The following is a 19,590-nucleotide window of genomic DNA, read 5'->3' on the forward strand; positions in this document are numbered from 1 at the left end:
GACCACAGGATATAACTTCATATCCTCTTCTGAAGGTGGCTGGGGAATAATTGAGTGCACCATGGATAGCTGAGGAGTGGAAGGTGGGATGGGAGAGGCTGTTGGTTTTAGTTAAGTACATTATTATTTTAAATTGTTATTAGCTGCTTATTATAGCTCAGTAACATCTTTGTAACATGTATTAGTTTTGATTGGTCAAACTTTATTTTCAGTACATTTATCAATTGATGTTAAGTTGCTCAATGTGATTAGGTTGCTTATGTTTTCCTTCCATCATTTATAAGGCTGATAAAGGGCAAGGAAAATTGACCAGAGTATGGCTCACTTCTGCTTAGATCAAGGTAGAGACCTTCTGCAGAGCATAATTCAGGCCTATGGCTGTTGGTCACCTGTAGCCGTCCCAAGCTTGGCAGGGGCAGGCTGCAGAGAGCAGCAGCAATTATCATTATAAGTATTATAAGCAATTATTACTGTAAGTTTTTTAGCCTTTTAGAGAGCAGCTGTCATTGAGTACAGCTCCTCTCAAACTTCTTAGTAATTAGTAAGCCTAGATTATAGTTCTGCTTGTTTTGACTCAGCCAGATGTAATCTAGAGGAAGAATGTGTGTGAGCTATAGTGGAAATGTTTCTTAACAAGGCTTTTTAAGTGCTGTGATAAAAAAAAAAAAAAAAAAAGAGAAAAGGGACACTGTCTACTGTGTTTGTTCCAAGGGACATGCTGAGGGGATTGAAGCATTTGGGCTATCAGCACACTGCATGCAGGACCTTCCCTAACATGCTGGAAGTCTAGAAATGTAATTTTGTAAGTTTCTGTAGAATAAATTGTTTTGCCATCAGACTTCACATAACTGGCAACCTGTTTGTCAAGCTGCTAAGGCTGGTATCAATTACAGTCAAAAATTACCTCCTCTACAAAAGACCCTGTTGTGTAGGAGGGTGTGGACTGAGCTCTCTGCCAAACTGTTTCATATATCTTTCCTTCTTTTTTGACACTGTTCTTGAAAACTTCATCATGCTGAAGTATGCTCTAATTTTTAGAATCTCCCCCAGTCAGCTCTTTTTTGTATTTTCACAATATACATCTCTTCTTCTCCAGTTTCTGCTATAGTTTGGCTTCACATTCCAGGCAGTGTTTGTGCTTTCAAAGCTAGCTGGATAGACAGCTCTTTGCTTGCAAATTACAAGCTACAGAAAAAGAAAAAAAAGAAAAACTCCCTTCATCATGTCAATGTCCTTTACTGTGATCACAGGAGATATGAGAATTAGACACAGGAAAAAGAAATTAAAAATGTAGGTAACAAGTGATGCTGTCACTAGAACTTTAATGACTACGCAGTATACAAAATAGATTGTGTAGGTCTTTTTATGAAAGCTGTTCATATTGTCAGTGAGCCAGAATAGCCATTTTTCCAAACTATATGGAAAAAGATAAATTAGCTCTGCAGTTGAGATTCAAGGCTGCCTGGAACAGGAATTTCTGACATACACATTGCCCAATTTATTGACTAAAAAAATCAAACCCTGCTGTTGTCAAACAGAGACATTTCACAATGGTCACCTGAAGAATTTTGGAAAAAAGGAAGCTGATACACTTCCAGCAGTTCCAGATTGCAAGAAATCAGAAATGCTCCCTGTATTTATGATTGCTTTGTCCTTGTTTGCAGAATTTTGACATCATCCAACATATGCTCAGACAAAATTTCTTTTTTTTTGTTTTTCCTCTCTTCAGTTGCTTGCCCAGTTCTGTTTTTACCATGGGATGAACGTTGCACAGGCTTTACTTTATATTCTTTGTTCTATCTTGTGCATTTTTTTTTTAAAATAATTCTTCAAGTGCTTCTGATAGTATAGCATGGGAAAGGGCCACATCATCCCAGTTAGGCAGGAATCAAATGAAGAGTTATCTTTTCTAGCAGGAAATCAGATGTAGAATGCGGGCTTTAAGGTTTTTTTCAAGATATGTCGACACATGAGTTGATGACCAGGTATAGGAGAGTTCACTTTTAGTGCCTATTAGAGCTCTCTGCAAAGTTAATGGGAATTTTTGGTTCATCTTATTGTGAGCTGGCTAGCCTGGATACTGATCAGTCAACATCCACAACTGACACTAAAAAACTTGAAACCCCCTGCCCGATAAATGGATGAGATGAGGCCTTCTCACATTCAAATTTTGGCTGACCACCCTCACTCCCTCATACTGTTGCCTTTAGCTTCAAAGATGAAGCTGAAATGAAATAGAGGAGGCTTCAATGTGAGCAGTGTCAAAGGTCAGGGGTGATGCCCCTACTGCATGGGTACTTTTCTTGAAAAAAACATTTAACAAACATACGGATATGTGGCCATAACAAGAAGGCTCTTTATGGAGCACCCTGCAGACTGTAAACAGAAAGCAAACAAGGTCAGGATGGTGACCCCTGCCACCACATGAAAAGCACAAATGGTATCCTATGTTATGAAAGATTACCTAGTAAAGCTGCATAAAAAATTAAAAAAAACCTCAAAGGCAAAACCTTTTCTGTGGCTGCTGGTGTGACTAACAGGGTTTCTCTGTACTTATTTACAAACGTGTTGAGGATTTGCCTCTGTGTGTGTGGGATGAGAAAGGATCCATGCAAGGTGGGAATAGACCAGAACAAATTTCCAGTGAAAGTTTCCAGCAAACCTAGAATGTGAATCCATGGTGCTCTCAGGTGGGCTTTATATAACAACTAAATAATAGGTATACACTTGTGAGTCACTATATTTGTCCTGCCTCCACATGATGGAAAGCCCAAAAGTGTGGTTAAAATAGGCTCAAGCAAACAAGTCAAGAAGCAGAGTACAGCTAAGTGAGGCATTCTGCTAAAGATGGAACACAGCTTTCTTCTCCTTTCTTTGCACTCCTGTATCCTGCCAGAAATACTCCTCAGAATAACAGGATCATTTTTGTTGCTGGCCTCTGCTTTGTCTGCTTCACTCACCACACGTGGTCATGGTGTTGGCTCAAGAGCTTAAATGTGAGACACTGAAAGAGTAAGACAGACGAAGACTTGCTATAGAGAAGTCAGAGGCATTCAGATACTTGCATGGTCAGCTCTGGTCTTGCCTATGTTCTAAGCTAGCAGGGTAGAGGGGGAGTGATCAGGACAGGGTACCAGGTTGGGTTTTAGTTTCTGAATGCAGTACTGTCTTCCTTCTGCCTAATTTCTGTGCCTACACCTTTGTGAATATCTGTAGATATTGCCTACCTTCCATATTGCACCCAGCCAGACCCATGGAGCAGGATGAGCTGGGGAAGTCTGGAAAGATGGCTTCAACTGCTCTGGTTTCTCCTTCCACTGGTGTGATGGGGCTCCTGAGCACAGAGGTTCCCAGCAGCTGATGCAGTTACACAGAGGATGTGAACTCTTGGGTAGCTTCACCAAGGCAGTGGGGATGGTTGGAGTCAGCCCAGAAGTCCTTTCATTTCTTTTGGAGTGTCAGTGTGGCTGAGGGTTGTTATGTGCTCCTTGTCTTCTCTGCAACTTTGCTTCTTTTTCTATTACAAAATAAAACAAATAACCCCACCAAATCTGCTTGTTACTGGGGGAAACCAAACTTAAACAACAATAAAACCAAACAAAAAACCCAAACCAAACAAGCAAACAACCCCCCCAAAACCAAACCAAACAAACAAACAAAAAAAGAAAAAAAGAAAAGAAAATAAAAACAAAGCCAAGAACTCCCTTTGCAGCTTTTTCCAAAATATCTTTAAGCTGTCTGGAATGACTCAGTGATGTCTGTTACACATCAGGAGATCTAAAGGTATATTTTAAAATAAAACTACTGAGATGACTATTAACTCTTCTTCAGCCCCAGCTCCAGATGTATTTATGGGTTGACGTTCTGGGTTGAGGCTGTTCTAAATCAACAGGAGAACCTATGCTTAAGAAACTACAGGATGATTAAAATAGCCATCTCCTCATGTAGGATGAGCTCTGTTCATGCAGAACCTCAAGGCAAGCTGTGCTCCAAGCAGTATTTTATTAGCTCTGGAGACATAAAAAGCTTTCTTGGTTTGTCTTGCTGGGAAATACTTTGCCAGTCATATGTTGGCTTTAAAAACCAAGATGAAAGAAGTCAGTGTTGCAGTTTTCCAGAAATGTGAATCTCTTTTAATAGAGGCTGCAGAAGCCAGGGAGTTAGAGGTGGGGGAAGAGGGAGAGAGAAATGAGGCCAGTTCTTTGCATGAAAGCATGAAAAATGGGTATGTTTTAAATGAAATGTGTCTGCTTCTATTTCAATAATATGTTCCAAAAATCTTTACAAATGCTATCATCCTGGAATGCAGAGAGTCCACATCTGGCCACACTCCCTTTGGGAAGAGGGTGCAGCAGTGGTGCAGCTGCTGGTTTGAAGCCTCCCCACAAGGGGATTTTTCATGCAGCCCTTGGAATCTGAGGCTGTTGGAGTTCTCCCCCCACCTTGATTACTGCAGCAGTCTTGGGTTCAGAGCTGCAACGTGGTATTTCATACACAGCAATAACCATATTATCACAGCAAGTAGGGTAAAAGGGGACCAGTACAACCCAGCACTGTCAGATTGTAAGCGTTCCTGAATATCTTCTCTTATTACAGAACTGAACTGCTGCCTACAGTGGTGCTGCTGGGAATGGGAACAACTTCTTCATGGAGAGACATTGCACATTAGCTGCACAAATCTGTCCAGGTGATGGTAAGTGAGATGGATTTTTAATTTCATCCTTTGATTTCAGCCCTTAGAGATGCATCTTCACAGTCCCTGGTGGCTTGCAGACAGCTAAGTAAATAAAACCTCAAACTATTTAAACTTTGGCATGTTTGTAGGCCTCTCTGAGAACAGAATAATTTGCAAACAATATAAGCAGCACATACTAGCAACACATGCAAAAAAAGCACCATGCACATACTTGTAGGTAGAGGTGAAGTCTCCAGGTGGTCCTAAATCTTACCTTCCTTGTACATAGGTACATTGTGGTTTCATATTGCTAATGGTTGCAGAACACCATCAACTATATCTGCACATTTTCTCAAGTGACAGGGTGATGTACCAGTTCTCTTGCTGTAGTTAACAGTCAGACATTAGCAATATAGCTGCCTGGAACAGCAGCCTGCTGGCAGCAGAAATGCCTGTGCCACAGCCCTGGACCAGTTTGGTTGTGACTGGTTGGTGTTCAGGCAGGAGGAGTCAGGATGGGTATGGCAAAGTTGGGACTCAGACTGATCAGCAGCCCAGCAGCTGAAGTTGCTGTTTTCAGTTCTTTTTTTCTTTCTTTCCTGTCTTCATGGCTGGAGTGGCTCTGTCCCAACCTTTTATCCCAGGAATGGCAAAATGCTGTGTGGACAAGAAGCTGTAATAAGAAGTCAGGCTTGTTAACCTCTGTTTCCTTAGAGAAAGCCTCTACTGAGGAGCTTTACCTTCATGCAGAAATGCTGATAACAATGGAGTAAAGCTTAAGCCCTAAATCTGGGAGCAAGACTGATGATTGCATGGCATGTTTATGAGAACCTAAATGCTCTGGCTATTTAGATCAGCCTTTTGATCTACTAAAGCTGTTTCATTTACTCACCTAAAGAAAATTATCCTGTATTTGGAAAGGATGTCTTGGTTAACCTGTACTTCAAAATGTTGGCCCTTGTGTACTGGAAAGAGACTGCACCTGCCATTTTCCCTTGAGCTTGCATGGAGTGGAATTGAAACAAAGGAGAAGTGGATGCCCTGAATTAAAAACCCTCTTTTAAAACTACACTGTGCACCAAACAAGTTTAACAATTTCTTGGATTTGGATACTCAGTCATGTTTACAAGAGGGAATTGTCATTATGGTCTCCATGCCAGCCTGGCAGTCTCCACCTGCTTTCATGCTGGGGACAGACAGTACAGCAATGCAGTCTCACATTGCTCAGGTTTCTGTAATTTTTAGGGGCATGAAGATGATTCAAAGTCATCTTTTACTGAAACAGTAATAACTTAATGAATTGATCACTGTGATGAGATCCCTGCATCATGTTTCCATCTGTTTGTTATTTTACAGAGCTGTATTAACATGCAGTAAGGACAGACGGTGATGTGTCATTTGCTTTCAGCCTATTCTACATTGCTGGTGTGTTTGAACTATGGGAAATGGTGCAAATGAATTATGGAATGATGCTGATAGGGACATGTGAAACAGTGAAGACAGAATATAGCTTTGCAGCTGCTGCTTAACTGTCTTTAAGTGACTGGTGATCGGGCAAGGCAGGACCACAAAATGCTGCAGGTCTTACCAAGCTTATTCAGTTGCTGACTGTAACATCTATTCTGTTCCCTGCTATTAAAGCATTTTTAACAAAAGTGAATCATAGTAATTAACTGTAGTTATATGTCACTTTAGATTCTCTTAGACACACGGATCTGAGAACATACAGAAATGCTTGTTGACGTGGTACAGTGTCACAGTGATTTGGGGAAGGTTTCCTTGTGTGAGCATAGATGAGTTACTAAGCATTTGCTTAGGTGGGAATGACAATAAATAATTTTTTTGTGGTGTACCATAAATTCCTGGCCATGCAGGCATTATGAAACTCACCCCAAGTGAATTCTAGAGTCCAGCAGGCAGAGAAGTGGTAATGTAGACCTGTAGGTATTTTTTAATAGTTGCCTTAGTTTTATTGAGTCTAATTGTACAAGGGTCTGTGGGAAAGAAGTAACAGGCACTGCAGATTTTCAGGTCTTCAGATAGTTTCCTTGAATATAAATTGTACCACCCTACAAACTAACTTCCTGATCCTCTCATATCCAAAATGCCATGCATTTAAATTATTTTTTAAAAATTGTGAGTGTTGACCTTCAGTATAAAGCAAGTAAAAATCCCAGAAAACTCGGCTATATCTCTGTTCTTCAAAGTTCAGCGCTATCTCTGTCAGCAGTTTATAGAAGCTGTTTGATTATGGCACTGAATAGCTGTTTGCACATTTACCTTTTGCTATAGTAAATCTGTTTGGTGGTTGGAGCTTAGCAAGACTGCTGTGAGAGTTTTAGTACTGCTCATAGGGTGTGCTGGTGGCTTCTTATTTCAGAACAAGCCGTGTATCTTCCTCTCACTCTATTTTACCATCTCAATTTCAAGTTCCAGCTAAGACAGAAAACTTTCAGAAGACCTTGTTCAGTCCTTGAATTAACAAAAGTTAAGTGAATGCAGTGAGGAAAGAGAATCTGAACCAGTGGTCCCCTTTTTCATAATCTGGATTGGTACTCAAGCACTGTGAGTAACTGAGCCTGAAGAGTAACAGAATAACAAATAGTATAATCCTAGTGACACCTCAAGAAATTTCTTCTTTCCCTAGTAATAAACTGATCTGCAAACAGGATAAAATGTTGCCATTTGTGAGCTGACACAAGTCTTAACTCAGTTATCAGTGATGTGTGTATGCTGGCCTTGTGTACAATGAAGAGTTTTCCCCAGGGATATTTTGCTTCAGAGTTGCAACACCTCAGAATCAAAATGCTCTGAGACACTGCCACTTTTTGTGTTAATATTTACAGTTCTTTGTAGTCAGTAAAGAGGAACCAACATCTAACGTGTGCAGTACAGGATAAAATCCTTTGTACAAAACCAGAAACGAGTGCAGGCAGCAGTGAGTTAGGTGAGATCCCTCTGTAGCTTGCAGCAAACATAGAAGCAAAATTAGCTTTAGAGTATTTTGGCTATCAGCAGTCTTGTTGAAAGTAGAGAGAAAAGTGATACAGTTTGTGTACAGTTATAGATACTTATGATGCTTTTCTGTTGTAATATTCTACATGGAAATAGCAGATGTCAGAGGTGAAAAAAGTCATGTTAGTTCACCCAGTTCTTCCTGGGACTTTCCTATCATACCGTTTTTAAGTGTTTGGAATGGGACCTCAAAAATTAATTTAAACCCTTCTGTTACAATATTTTCTTTATACAGTCTTTTCACAGGGAAACAGGTTTTACATTCTGATTCCTGAGTTTTATCTGAAATAGTCTCACCCTGTACTGTCTCATTCTCTTCCTCATCCTTCCAGATTATCATCAGAACAATTACTACTTTATTTTTTTGACTGCATTGTTGTCTGTTTTCCCTAGATTTGTTAACAAGCTTACTATAGTGGTGAAATTTTAAACCTGTGTGTCCTTTAAACATGCAGTGTTCGTGACTCAGAAACATCTATGGCTTTGCCCCATTTGACATTAGAAATAGTACTAGTGAGTTCTAGGTTTTGGAGTTGCTCAGAAGTGCTTTTGAATAGTGTCCCCTTCCTTGATCAAATGGGTAGATGGATAGGCTGATCCCAGCTATCACATTTTTCCAGGCTATCAGGTAGTAATAGGTTTTTGTTCGAAAGGATGCTTGGGAGTTTTTCTCTGTGCCCTGACACAGCATGTAAATTTAGCTGCCTGATGTATTTTTTTAAAAATATACCTATAGTTCCCTTGATTGCCAAAATTTAGTGAGTAAGACCTGTTCAGTTGTGATGAAATTTGTTCTTTTGGCCATAAAATGTTCTATTTTGATTATGACAGGATGAAAAAAAGCCTACTGATCTTAAAAGTGTCTGGAGCACAAGTACAGAATGATTATTATATTTTCAAGACTGTATTTGGAAATAATATAGAATTTGCTTAACTGATTACATTAGAGGCTATATGCCAGTGACATTAAATAATATTGCTGGATGTCACCCTGCTGCATTCTTGAACAGACTCTGGAGGACATTATAATAATTGATGGAGCAAGTGTTGAAAGCTGCCAGACCTGTGGAAACTTTCAGGCATTTGCTTAGAGCATGAATTTAAAATAATGGTTCATCTGTACAACTAACAGCTTAAGAAAACAATGTAGAGAGTGAAAACACCATTCAGTTTATTTGGATCACATATTTTTCACAACTCCCTTCATTTGTTAAAAAAGACCTCACCAAACAGAATAGTGACATTTACCTTTATTTCTACCTTGCATTGTGGCTTGTGATAGAAGAGGCAGTGCAAATTTTGGATCAGAGCTAAAGCATTGCCTTTCCTCATTAAGATGCTTCTGGAATCCTTGGAAAGGTGATGAAAAATTAGGATAGGCTCTCAGGAATCAGAGCACTGGAGGATAATATGGATATCTGGTATTTTTTTAAAAAATGAGAATTCTGGTAAAAAGCCTACTGGTCTTTGCTTTTCTGTTGCACTACTCTTTTGCCTCTACTATGACTCTCTTTTCATCTGCTACAGCTCTCAGAATACAGTGAACTAGAGCCATGTGCTCAGGATTACAACTCAGTCATCTGCAAATCAGGCTGTGGCAGACTTCCCACTTTTTGCATTCCCACTTAGCATTCCTAACACTGTGTTGCTTATGTCAAGATCATTTTGGAGAGCTTTTAATACTAAGATGCTGTTTGGTTCCTGCAGAGCAGTATCCTGTTTAGGGGGCTGCATCATCAGATCTATGTGCCCTTTCAAAATGTCTGCTTCTAGGAACTGTATTTTGGAGGAATGCTTAGCAGTAGGAAAATTAAATCTGTTCTAACAGACTTAGTGGAATACCAAGGTATTGTCAAGGCCCAGAAAATAATCCATCTCTCTGGGCAGACATACACTGTGGGAAAGGACATAGTTTTTCCTGACAGGAGAAAGAAATTGTGCAGCATGGGCTTAAAGGAGAGTGAAAAAACATGTTGATTTAATGTGAAAGAAACACACAAAGGCAGCTTCTCACTTAGTGTGAATCAAGTTTATAGAATAACTCCAGTGTATACCACACACACGGATGGAATATACAAGGAAAAAAAATCCCATATATATACCTGTTTGTGTGTGTGCCTGTTTGTACACAGTCCAGCCCACATGGATCCTATTGATAGCACACAATTTCTTTGGCCAGTTTCCTTCTTTTCTGTGTGTCTTAGGGAACACAGCTGCTCTGTAGACCTTGGATACATAGTTGAATGAGACTGGAAAAAAAAAAAAGTAATCTTCTGTTCTGCTGGAATCTGTCAATGTTATTCCCCACAAGAAGCAACTCATTAAAAAATGAGGGATCCCTCCTTAGCACTGGAGAGATCGATTAATCCTATGGAACCAGAAGTTTAGGTAATTTCTTAGATCCTTAGGGGGGAAGGAGGAACACTTCTGTCCCTTGGCACTGCCCAGTACCTTTGCACAAAACTTGGTGTCACACCGCCCCCCCAAGGTACGTGATCAGAAGTGTAGTGAACATGCTCCGAAGGGAGCCTTGGCTGTTCACAGCCTCGAATCTTATGTTGCAAACACCATCGCAGATGCTTGCTCCAGACTTCTGCCTAGTTTTAATTTTTATGTCCTTAATCTTGGGCATCTTGCCTTTTACTGAAGAACCCCTTGTAAAAGGAGTTGCTTATGGTGTTATGATCAAACACTGAAAAAGTGTGGGATCTTTCTTTTCAGAGGATGTGCAGGAAATGGAAAGTGGTTTGTTAATGAGACAAGGTTCTACCAGAAATGTGCTGTGGTGTTGAATCCACATTGCTGGAGTGGATTTTCTTACCTAGATGCATGCAGCTAAGCTTCTGTCCACTGCAGAGATAGCCTGCAGCACAGAGCTGCTAGGCCATGCAGCCAAGCTTTTGTTTAGCTGAGACTGTGTTAGAATTTACCTGTATTCTGATGCTTTCTGTTGATAATATCTGTGCCGCTTGTCTGCCTCAGAGCTGCATCTGCACTGAGTAAGGAATTAATTTCCTTGCCATGTGTTTCAGTGTAGACACCATGGCTATCCCCATTTATCTGAATGTTTTGCTTTTACGGCTTTGGGAAATAAGAGATGAAAGCCCAATCTATCAAATTTCTACTAGGTGTGGATTGGCATCTAGTGTTTTCAGAGTGTTTACTGCTTTATGTGTTCAGAGATCTTTTTCAGGTGAGCATTCAGGGCATCTGCCAATCTCATTCTACACATTCTGAGTTCACCACTTAGAAAAGAAGAAACATGCCGTGGGAGATGATAATCTTTCTATCTTTATGCATTTTATCTAGAAATTGAGGATCAATGATACAGCTTTTCCCCAGCTTTAGTTGAGAAGGAGGTTAGATTTTAACTTTAGCAAACAAGTGTACTAAGTAAAAAAAAATTGTTTAAATAAATTACCAGGGAGAATTGTCTGGCAAAGAATTATCTGGCAAAGACCAAATAAGATTCTAGTTCCTCGGGTTAGCATTTGTTCTCCTGCTTTAGTATTGTTACTTCATTCCACACTCCCCAATTTCTGCAGCAAATGAGGAAGTAATCTAAGGCAATAGTTGCCTCACTTGATCCATTGAGTGATAATCACTTTGTGCTTTTGAAGAAAGCCAAGATTACATGGAAAAATCTGCTGTGGCATCATTAGACCATAATACATACACAACGGAGGTAATTTATGTTTTCAAATATTTATAGACCACAGATTTTATTTCTGTGAAATACAGCAGAACTGAAGAACCCTGCAGGCAAACTTGCCCACTGTAAATTGTTAGTGTATACTCAAGGTACCCATTCAGGGCCAAACTCTAAGCTCAGATGGTCTCAGATGGAGCCTATAGCATAGCTGGATGACAACATATATCCCACAAGAGGGTGTTGTGTGAAATAGCTGTTGTAGTAGATACAACGATGTGCTAAATTAAATAGAAATTTCTCATTTATGATGCTAATTCACTGGCTCCCATTCTTCACTGATTGCACCCATTATGAGCATGCCTGTAGAATTTATCTTAGCTGTAATCTAAATTACTCTGATCTGAGGAAGGATGTGAGCAAGAGATGGGACTCCAGTTCCAAATCAAGTGGTTTGTACTCAAGAAATATTACTGAAAAAGCAAACTGAAAAGGACACTTACGTCCAGAGCTTTTATTCCAGTTTTCCTCTGCATTCAACATGTATGTCTCACTGCAAGCCACTTAAAATTACTTTTGTTGTGGTAGTACTTTTGAGATCTGAGTGCTCAGAATTGCATTTTTCAGTATGCCAAGTGGCTGCATTACAGATATACTTACTGTGCTTCTAAATTAATCCTCATGCACCTTCACACGTGAGGTAACTGCCATGCATCATGACTCCCTAACAGATTGTATCATCCTCACTTAAGTACTTGTTTTGGCAACCAGATAAAAAAAATTAAAGGCTACCACATTTGCTGAGGGCATGGCAACTAAAATGAAGACCCATCCAAATCCTTGGGCAAAATTACACTGTTTAAAGGGTTTCACTGAATGGCTGTCAGTGCATAAATGAAAGGAGGAATAAAACTCCATCATTAATTTGCAAAGGATCAAGGTGTCGCAGTGTGGATGGTTTTGGCTCCTAAACATGAAGCATCACAGAAAATGAAGGGTCTGTCTTGTTAAGATGACACCTTTTCTATTAGTAGTTTTTCATAGCTAAATGCTGCCTAGAGAATTTATGACTGGTGTCTGTCACTGTAGGAAGTGCTGCCTTAGCTGAGTTGCAGTCCCTCCCAAACTGCTTTCAGTTCCAAGCACGTTTTGTTTTGTTATGGGGGATCTTAGCTTCACAGAAAGGACATTTTTTTTTGTTGAATAGTTGCATCTTAAAGGTAACAGATGATGGTCAAAGGCCTCTTAAAATGAACCAAAGCCATGTTGGTTTTTTTCCTCTGAGAAGTCTGCAATTTTGGATCCTTGTGGACTAAAAAGAGGAACTCTAAGAGAAAGCAGTACATAGGCCTCTAGACATTTTTGAGGATGTCTTTCTTCTGTAGTCTGTGTTCATTAGTTTTGCTGCAGTGGATCATGGTATTAGCCCTCCATGTCTGTTGTCTCCCTGTCTGTCCCTCAGTCCTGCCCACCACCCCCTCTGCCCCCCAAAATAAATTAATTCTCATTCCTATCTGCTACCCCACTCAGACTGTTACTCTGTTAAAGCCCAGGAGGGACTTGGGGCAGCAAGATGGCTGTTGCCTTGTACCTCATACTTGGATCTGTTAGTACCTTGCCAAAAGATACTCTTCCAATGTGGCTGTGCTTATAAAAACTCTTCTAATAAAGGGTACCATAGCTCTACTGATTGCAGGACATTGTCTTTAGTACAGATGTTCAGTTCCTGCAGGCAGTGTGCAAAGCCAGACTGCTCTTTTGAGACTGACCCTGATTCTTCTTACTTAAGAATTGGTTCTCCTCTCCAACTCTATCATAGCAACTGTAAAGTCATGAAGAGGAGTGCTAAAACAAAAGTAGATAATTAAAAGTATTTATGTGTGTTTATTTTAACATATTTAATCCTTGTTAATCAGTTTTTTACTTCTTACAGACTAAATACACTGCTAACATAATCCACACAGGGATAGAAGAACTTGTTTTGTTAAACTCTGGTTGCAAAATACTACTGAGACAGGGCCAAGTGATGCTGATACAGAGAGGAAAATAAGAAGGGCAGATGCAGCTGAGGTTTCTTAGGGTGCATAAGGATGGGTGGGGCATGACAACAGAGTTAAACATATGGATTGGTCAGAAAAGATAAGACTCATTGCAATCAAACTGCTGCTTTAATTTCATGTATGACTTCATTACATATTTTAGCAGAGGGTGGAGGGCTGAGAGTGAATAAGAAACAAAAAGACCCCTTGGCTAACATATAACAATGCTAAAATGACTGCTTTTTGCTTCTTAACATGTACAAGTAGTTCTTAAATGCATATCAAAGTTATGTTGTATTAAACAATTTAAAAATTGTCTTCCCAATTGTTGCTCTGTTTATGCAGTATTTGTTAGAAAACTGTACAAATAGATGCTTTTTGTAGAACCTGCAAGATATATGTTGGAAATGTTACTTACCTGATTGATCACATATGACTATTTTGAAGGATGGGGGACATGGGAAGAAGCTCCATGTTTTGTGTCCAGATAACATCTGCAGCCATTTCATTCATGGTTTGGTATCTGAACTAACTACACAGCTTAGAAGCACAAACTGCTACCACTGAGTGTAGTTGACAGGTTCTGATGCTGTGGAAAATGGGATCTTTCATGGTCTGATTTTTTTCCCCTTGTGTAAACTGGGTGAAAAAAGAACAAAGGGGGTAAAGAACAGTGTTGACATTTGTGACCACCAAGACATCTTTGATATATTTAAAGTATCTAAACTCAAAATCCATACAGAACTGTCAGTTTCTAGAATACTACACCATGCTGTGCCATGTAAAATACACGGAGACAGGCTTTTAGTGTCTATATGCAGGTCACATAGAAGGCAAAACCAGCAGCCAAATAGTATTTCTTGCATTAGTTATGGGAAGAGAAAAGGTCTAAAACTCCTAATACACAGGAGCCCTTGGTTCCTGAGAATTAAACAAACCGTTGATTTTCAGGTATACAGTGGTAACTTAATTTGCTGCATTTGAAAACGAATTGAGTACATTCAGTAAAACATTTGTACTGATCCTGCAAAGCACACAGATGGCCAAGCTGTAAGATTGTTATTCTGCGTTTGTCTGGAAGACCTGTATTTCTGTCACCACCAGTTACAGTCTTAGAGTGCGAAAAGCATCAGCAAACTCAATCTGAAGCCAGGTAATTAAAAAAACCAAACCAAAACAAAAAAAACGTGCGGAGAAGGTCTTTGCAAATATTGAGCGGATTCGGGAGATGCCGGCAGCCTCCCCGTGTCCCCGGGAGCGGCGGCGACGCGGGGCGGCGGGGCAGTGGGCGCACCCCCGCCACCGGCAGCGCACCGTGCGGTCTCCCCTCACCCGCCCGCGGCTGTAGTGTTTGGGTCAGCGGAGCGGGTCGGAACACGCCCGTAGCAGCCGGACCGGGCCGGGTCCCGTCACCCCGCCCCGCGCAGAGCTCGAGCCCGTGGCTGCGCCTCCCTGGGGAGACCCGCGCGAGCCTGAGGGCAGCTGGTGACCCTCCACCCTCCTTCCCGGAGCGGCCCGGGAGCGTCGGGCAGGGCGGAAAGCGCGGCGGGCGGAGCGGCGGCCGAGGGGAGGCGGAGGAGAGGCCGGCTCCGGGGAAAGCCCGGCGGGGGGCGGGGTGAGGGAGCGGCCGGGCGCGGACGGGAGGGCGGCGGCTGCCCGGAAATCCCGGCGCACGGACCACGAGGTTGGCCTTAAGATGGCTGATGCGTGCGGGGCGCCGCTGCTGTAACGCCGCGAGGAGCCGCCCGCCGCGCCCGCCATGGAGTGCCCGCACCTCGGCTCCAGCGTCTGCATCGCGCCTGACTCGGCCAAGTTCCCGCAGGGCTCACCCTCCTCCTGGTGCTGCAGCGGTGAGTGCGCTCGGCGCGGCCTAGGCAGCCCCGGCCCTCCCGGCCTGAGGTGGCCCGGCCGACCCACGGCCCTGGCGCGGCGGGCGGGCGCCTCTCGCTGGGGGCCGCGGCCGCTCCTTTGTTCCCCGAGGCGGGCGCGGGCCTGGCGGCGAGTCCCAGCCCCTCAGCGGGAGGACGGCTGGGGGCCGGCCTGGCGGCACGGGGGAGGGAGGCTGTCTGCCCCGGCTCCCCATCCCGCCGGGGGCCGCCCTGCGGGACCCCTCTCCGGAGGCGGAATGCCGCGGTGCTCTCTCTCCCACCCTTTCTCTCCCCGGCGGAGGAGTCGCGGAGCGGTCGCCACATGTCTCGGCGTGGGGGGAGGGCTGCCCCTACTCCTGTCCCGGCCTTGTCTGCGCAGCTTTGTCCGGCGCGGAAGAGCGGCTGGCCCGGGGTAAGCTGGGGACTTGGTCTCGGCCGAGTCTCATTCCGGCCCCGCAGGAATGCGAGATCGCGGCTCCTCGCTCCTTTTGTCTGCCGGAGGAGCTGCGTGCTCCCGTGCCCTGGGGAAGCCTGGCCGGGGACCGAGGGAAGAGCCGGTGGCTGCTGCAAGGTTTAAATCAGTCTGTGATTACTTTTCTTTTTGAATAGACGTTTTTGGAAGGACTGTAGAGAGCGTAGTTGTGGACTGCTGAGGCTGGAAGCGACACTTATGTTCCCCCCCCCTTCAATCCAAGGAGCAACTCAGTGTGGGGGGGGCGGGAGTCGTGCTCATCAACTCTGCTGCGTGGGTCTCTTGGGAGTGTTGAGGTCGTCTTTTTTTAGTCCGTTGTTCGCTGGTTTAACAGTGGAAATCACCGTGTTTGAAATGTATCCTGTTTTCGTTACTCTCCCTCTCATGATCCTGTTTGTTCAGGGGCTTTCCCTTTTAAAGCTGCCGTGCCCAAGGTATTTTAAATTTAACTTTAGAATGGGAATCACCACACGCTTTTACACAGATAACCTTCGATGATTATTGTCGTTTTTCCTCTGTGTTTTTGTCTGCTGTGACTGTGTTTAGTTATGCTCGGTATGAAAGCAGACTCAACCAGTTACGTTGAACGTCGGAAAAAGGTCCCACTTAAAGCAGCAGCGTGGCTTGTGCCCCTGGGCAGTGGAGAGGAAGCCTCCTTTGGGAATGACTGATTAGGGAGCACTGAAATGATAGACATATTTTAAGGTTTATTCATTTTTTGGAAGAAAAGATGGTTGTCCTTTGTCTCACAGTATCGGTGCTTTCGTGTGGGAAGGCTGCTGCTCGCTTGTTCCCTGATTGCAGTTTCCTGGAGCCAAGGTGTGGTAGTGCTGCTGCTTCCTTTGGTAGAACCAGTTATTTGACTCTGTAATTAATGCTTTTGATTTTAAAGGGAGTACACGTTGCAGTGGAATACTGTGAAGAATGATTAGAAAAAAAGGAATAGTACAGGAAAATCTGTTGTCTCTAATATTTCTTTACTGAAAAAAAAAATAATCAGTGACAGGAAGCCTAACTCTTTAGGTCCATCTGTTATCTTCAGAATATCAAGGGTAAGCAAAGTTGTCAGCCAGAAGCATATGGCAGTAGGGAACCACCCTTCAGAGAACTGAAAAAAAATAAAGTTGCCAAAACTAAAAATATATGCTTGGGTATAACTTTCCAATGTCAAAAATTAGGTAACTGACAGCTATAGGACCTGTAAGGCATGGTGCTTTTAAACAAAGAAGTTCAGCCATTTGAACAAATTTTTCTTTGTTGTTCAGAAGGGTTTCTTCCAAACCAGCACTCACAGGGAGAGCCAGTTGTGGGCAGTCAATTGATACATTGCATCTGGGAAGCAGGAAGAAGGTGTGGGACACTTCAGGAAACTGAATAGATGGGTGACCATACTGTGGCTAGGGGAGTGGCTCTGTTTGAAGTGTTTTTAAGAAAAATTAGATTGTAAGTCATAAAGTATTCACATAGGTAAACAATGAATTCTTAAAAAGTTTCTAGGGAAAAAAGTTATTTAAAATATTCTACTGAATAAACAGCAGGCTCTTGTTAATTTAAAGCAAGTGCAGATTGCCCTTTTTAAAAATGAATTTTGCATTCCTATAGTAAAATATAGTCTCCCTATTCAGTTCTAGCTAATAATATGTGATTATTGTTACATTAGCTCCCTAATGGGATATAGCGTACTGTCTCATTTTTATTTGTGCTCATTGTAGTGAAATTAATTTTTTAAACGTATGTAATACAAGTTTCTGTCAGTTCACAATAAATACCATTTATTTGCTGGCATTGCTTCAACTCAGTAAAGTAAAATTAAAGTGAGACTGTTAATAGCTTGTTAAAATTAAAGCATTATCTATTGCTTTTGTTGCTCTTTTCTAAGATTCTGTGAGCATAGCTCTTTGTGTTGGTGGTGTTGCCTCAGTTGGAGAAGAATACTTAGATGGTAATTTTGCTGTTGGTAATAATAAGGTATCTCTCATCAAGCACGTTGTCTTAAAATGACTCAGAATCCTTTCAGTCCTGGTCAAAGGTGCTACTGACCTTTCCAGAAAAGGAGAGTAAATGAAGATACTGATACAGGAAGCTTGCTGGCAGCCACGTGACTTGCTAGTGATAGCAAAACATCACAGAACAGGTTAGAGAGCAAGTTCTGAGTTCAGCCTGCCAGTGGCTATTTTTATCATTATCTTGTGTTTCTGGGATTTGAGGAGCTGTAACTGAGTGATGCTTATGGGTTAAGTACCTTTTCCTTGCCTTTCTGCAAAAATTCTCCTGATTGCAGCAATAACTTCAGAAAGTAATACAGATGCACTTTTGATTATTGTTATTTGGTATCGATATTTCTGCCTGACAAAGTTGGGTTATGGAGGTCTGTTGATAAAGGCAGATTTTTAAGAAATCAGCAAGAGGAGCATTGACAAAAAAGTGTGTTGACCCAAGTATGAATAATGGTTCTGCTCCAAATAAAGGAGTAATGGTGTATATGCCTGAGTGTCTCTAGAATATGTGCTCTGCTACAGCTGTGTAGTTTGGAAGTCTGAATGTTTAAGCATACTTGTTTAGAAACAGGCATGCTTTTCCCCCTGAGTATTTGATCTTGTCAGGTGTGCTCTGTTCAGTAAGTGATGCAGAAAGCAGCACACTTTTACTGTGGGGAGCTTTTAAGATTATCAAAAGAGAGCACCGAATGCCTTTCTGCAGATCCAGAGGCAATTGTTTTTGTTGTTGTAATTGGGCATTTAAGAGGAGAGGAGATGAATACATAAAGTAGAAATTGTACAGAAACCGAAAATGGGTTTTAATCAGTGCTGTCACGTGAAATACTGCATGCAGATGTCTGCTAATTCTAATTAGAGTCCAGTCTTCCCTATTTCTGAAACTTGTGCTTAAGTTCTGAGCAGAGTAGCTGGAGGCATTGGCAAGACTGCAAAGTGTCACAGTCTGAATCAGTTGAATTTGTATGATGTGCCCCACCTTCAGCACTGTTGTGCAAATAATGTAATTATGAAAAGTACTCTGGAACAGCTCAGATGTGGTATTTCTCAACAACTTTGCATACACTCATGAAACCACAGGGAGCCATGCCTCATCTAAGTGCGATTGCAATCTTCTAAGCACACCTGTGCAAGTCTGAAGAGTTTTTCCAGCTTTTTTCCTACACAGTTGAGTATTCATTAGTTCTTACTGGACTTGTGTCTTGGTGTAGGACTTGAAGTTCTTTCTTTAGAAGAACAACTGCAGGCAGATAGGATTGCATCTGCCAAAACAGAGACTTGGTGGTGTTTGGTGGGTTTTTTTTGTTTTTTTTTTTTTTAAATGATGTCAAAGTTTGAAGCAGTAACTAGGGGACAGGGGCTCTGTTTTTCCTCTCTACCCTTCCAGGGGAAGATGAAGAAGGGAATAAGGGAGACAGACTTTAATGTTGGAAGAAAAAAATTGTGTAGGTTTAATGAGGTGGCAGTATCAAATTACAGAAGTATATAAATACATGTAAATATGGAGCTTGCCCTCCTCAGCTGGTAATTACTTCCCAACTGGAAAAGTCCCACAGTGGACCGGGCAGCAGATGGGGGTGCCCAAGTCCAGGCTCTCAGTGACAGCTCCCAACAGCCTAAGAGCAACCAAGCTGGTCCTCCTTGGGAAGGCAGAAGGTGACCTGGCTTGGTGAATGATGATCTTCTCTGAGGAGCAGCAGCAGACAGGTCTCAACCCAGGCATGGAAGCCACCAGAGAGCTCTCTTGGGAGCTATTTTGTGCACCCTGGGAAGGAATATTGTGGTCGGCCCATTTGGGTCACCTGAACCATCCTCTACTCCCACAGGCTCAGCTGCTCCCCATTCTCACATCAACAGCCTGGCAGCTGCTGCTGCTGT

General features: G+C 42.2%; 1 protein-coding gene across 8 annotated transcripts in view; it reads left to right on the forward strand.

The window, feature by feature from the left end:
- Positions 1-19,590, forward strand: part of USP3 (ubiquitin specific peptidase 3) — a 59,509-nt gene that overhangs the window by 6,281 nt on the left and 33,638 nt on the right. The window contains exons 1-2 of one of the 8 annotated variants that reach the window (XM_030456746.1): positions 15,037-15,228; positions 16,471-16,537. In XM_030456746.1, the coding sequence (XP_030312606.1) occupies positions 15,082-15,228; positions 16,471-16,537 (214 nt within the window). In that variant the 5' untranslated portion in view covers positions 15,037-15,081. Of the gene's footprint in view, positions 1-4,596; positions 4,694-14,997; positions 15,229-15,449; positions 15,828-16,470; positions 16,538-19,590 lie in introns of those variants that run through there. The other 7 variants (XM_030456745.1, XM_030456748.1, XM_030456747.1 and 4 more) reach the window with 7 other exon arrangements.

Source organism: Calypte anna, chromosome 10, assembly GCF_003957555.1.
Source record: "Calypte anna isolate BGI_N300 chromosome 10, bCalAnn1_v1.p, whole genome shotgun sequence".
NCBI classification, from domain to species: Eukaryota; Metazoa; Chordata; class Aves; order Apodiformes; family Trochilidae; genus Calypte; species Calypte anna.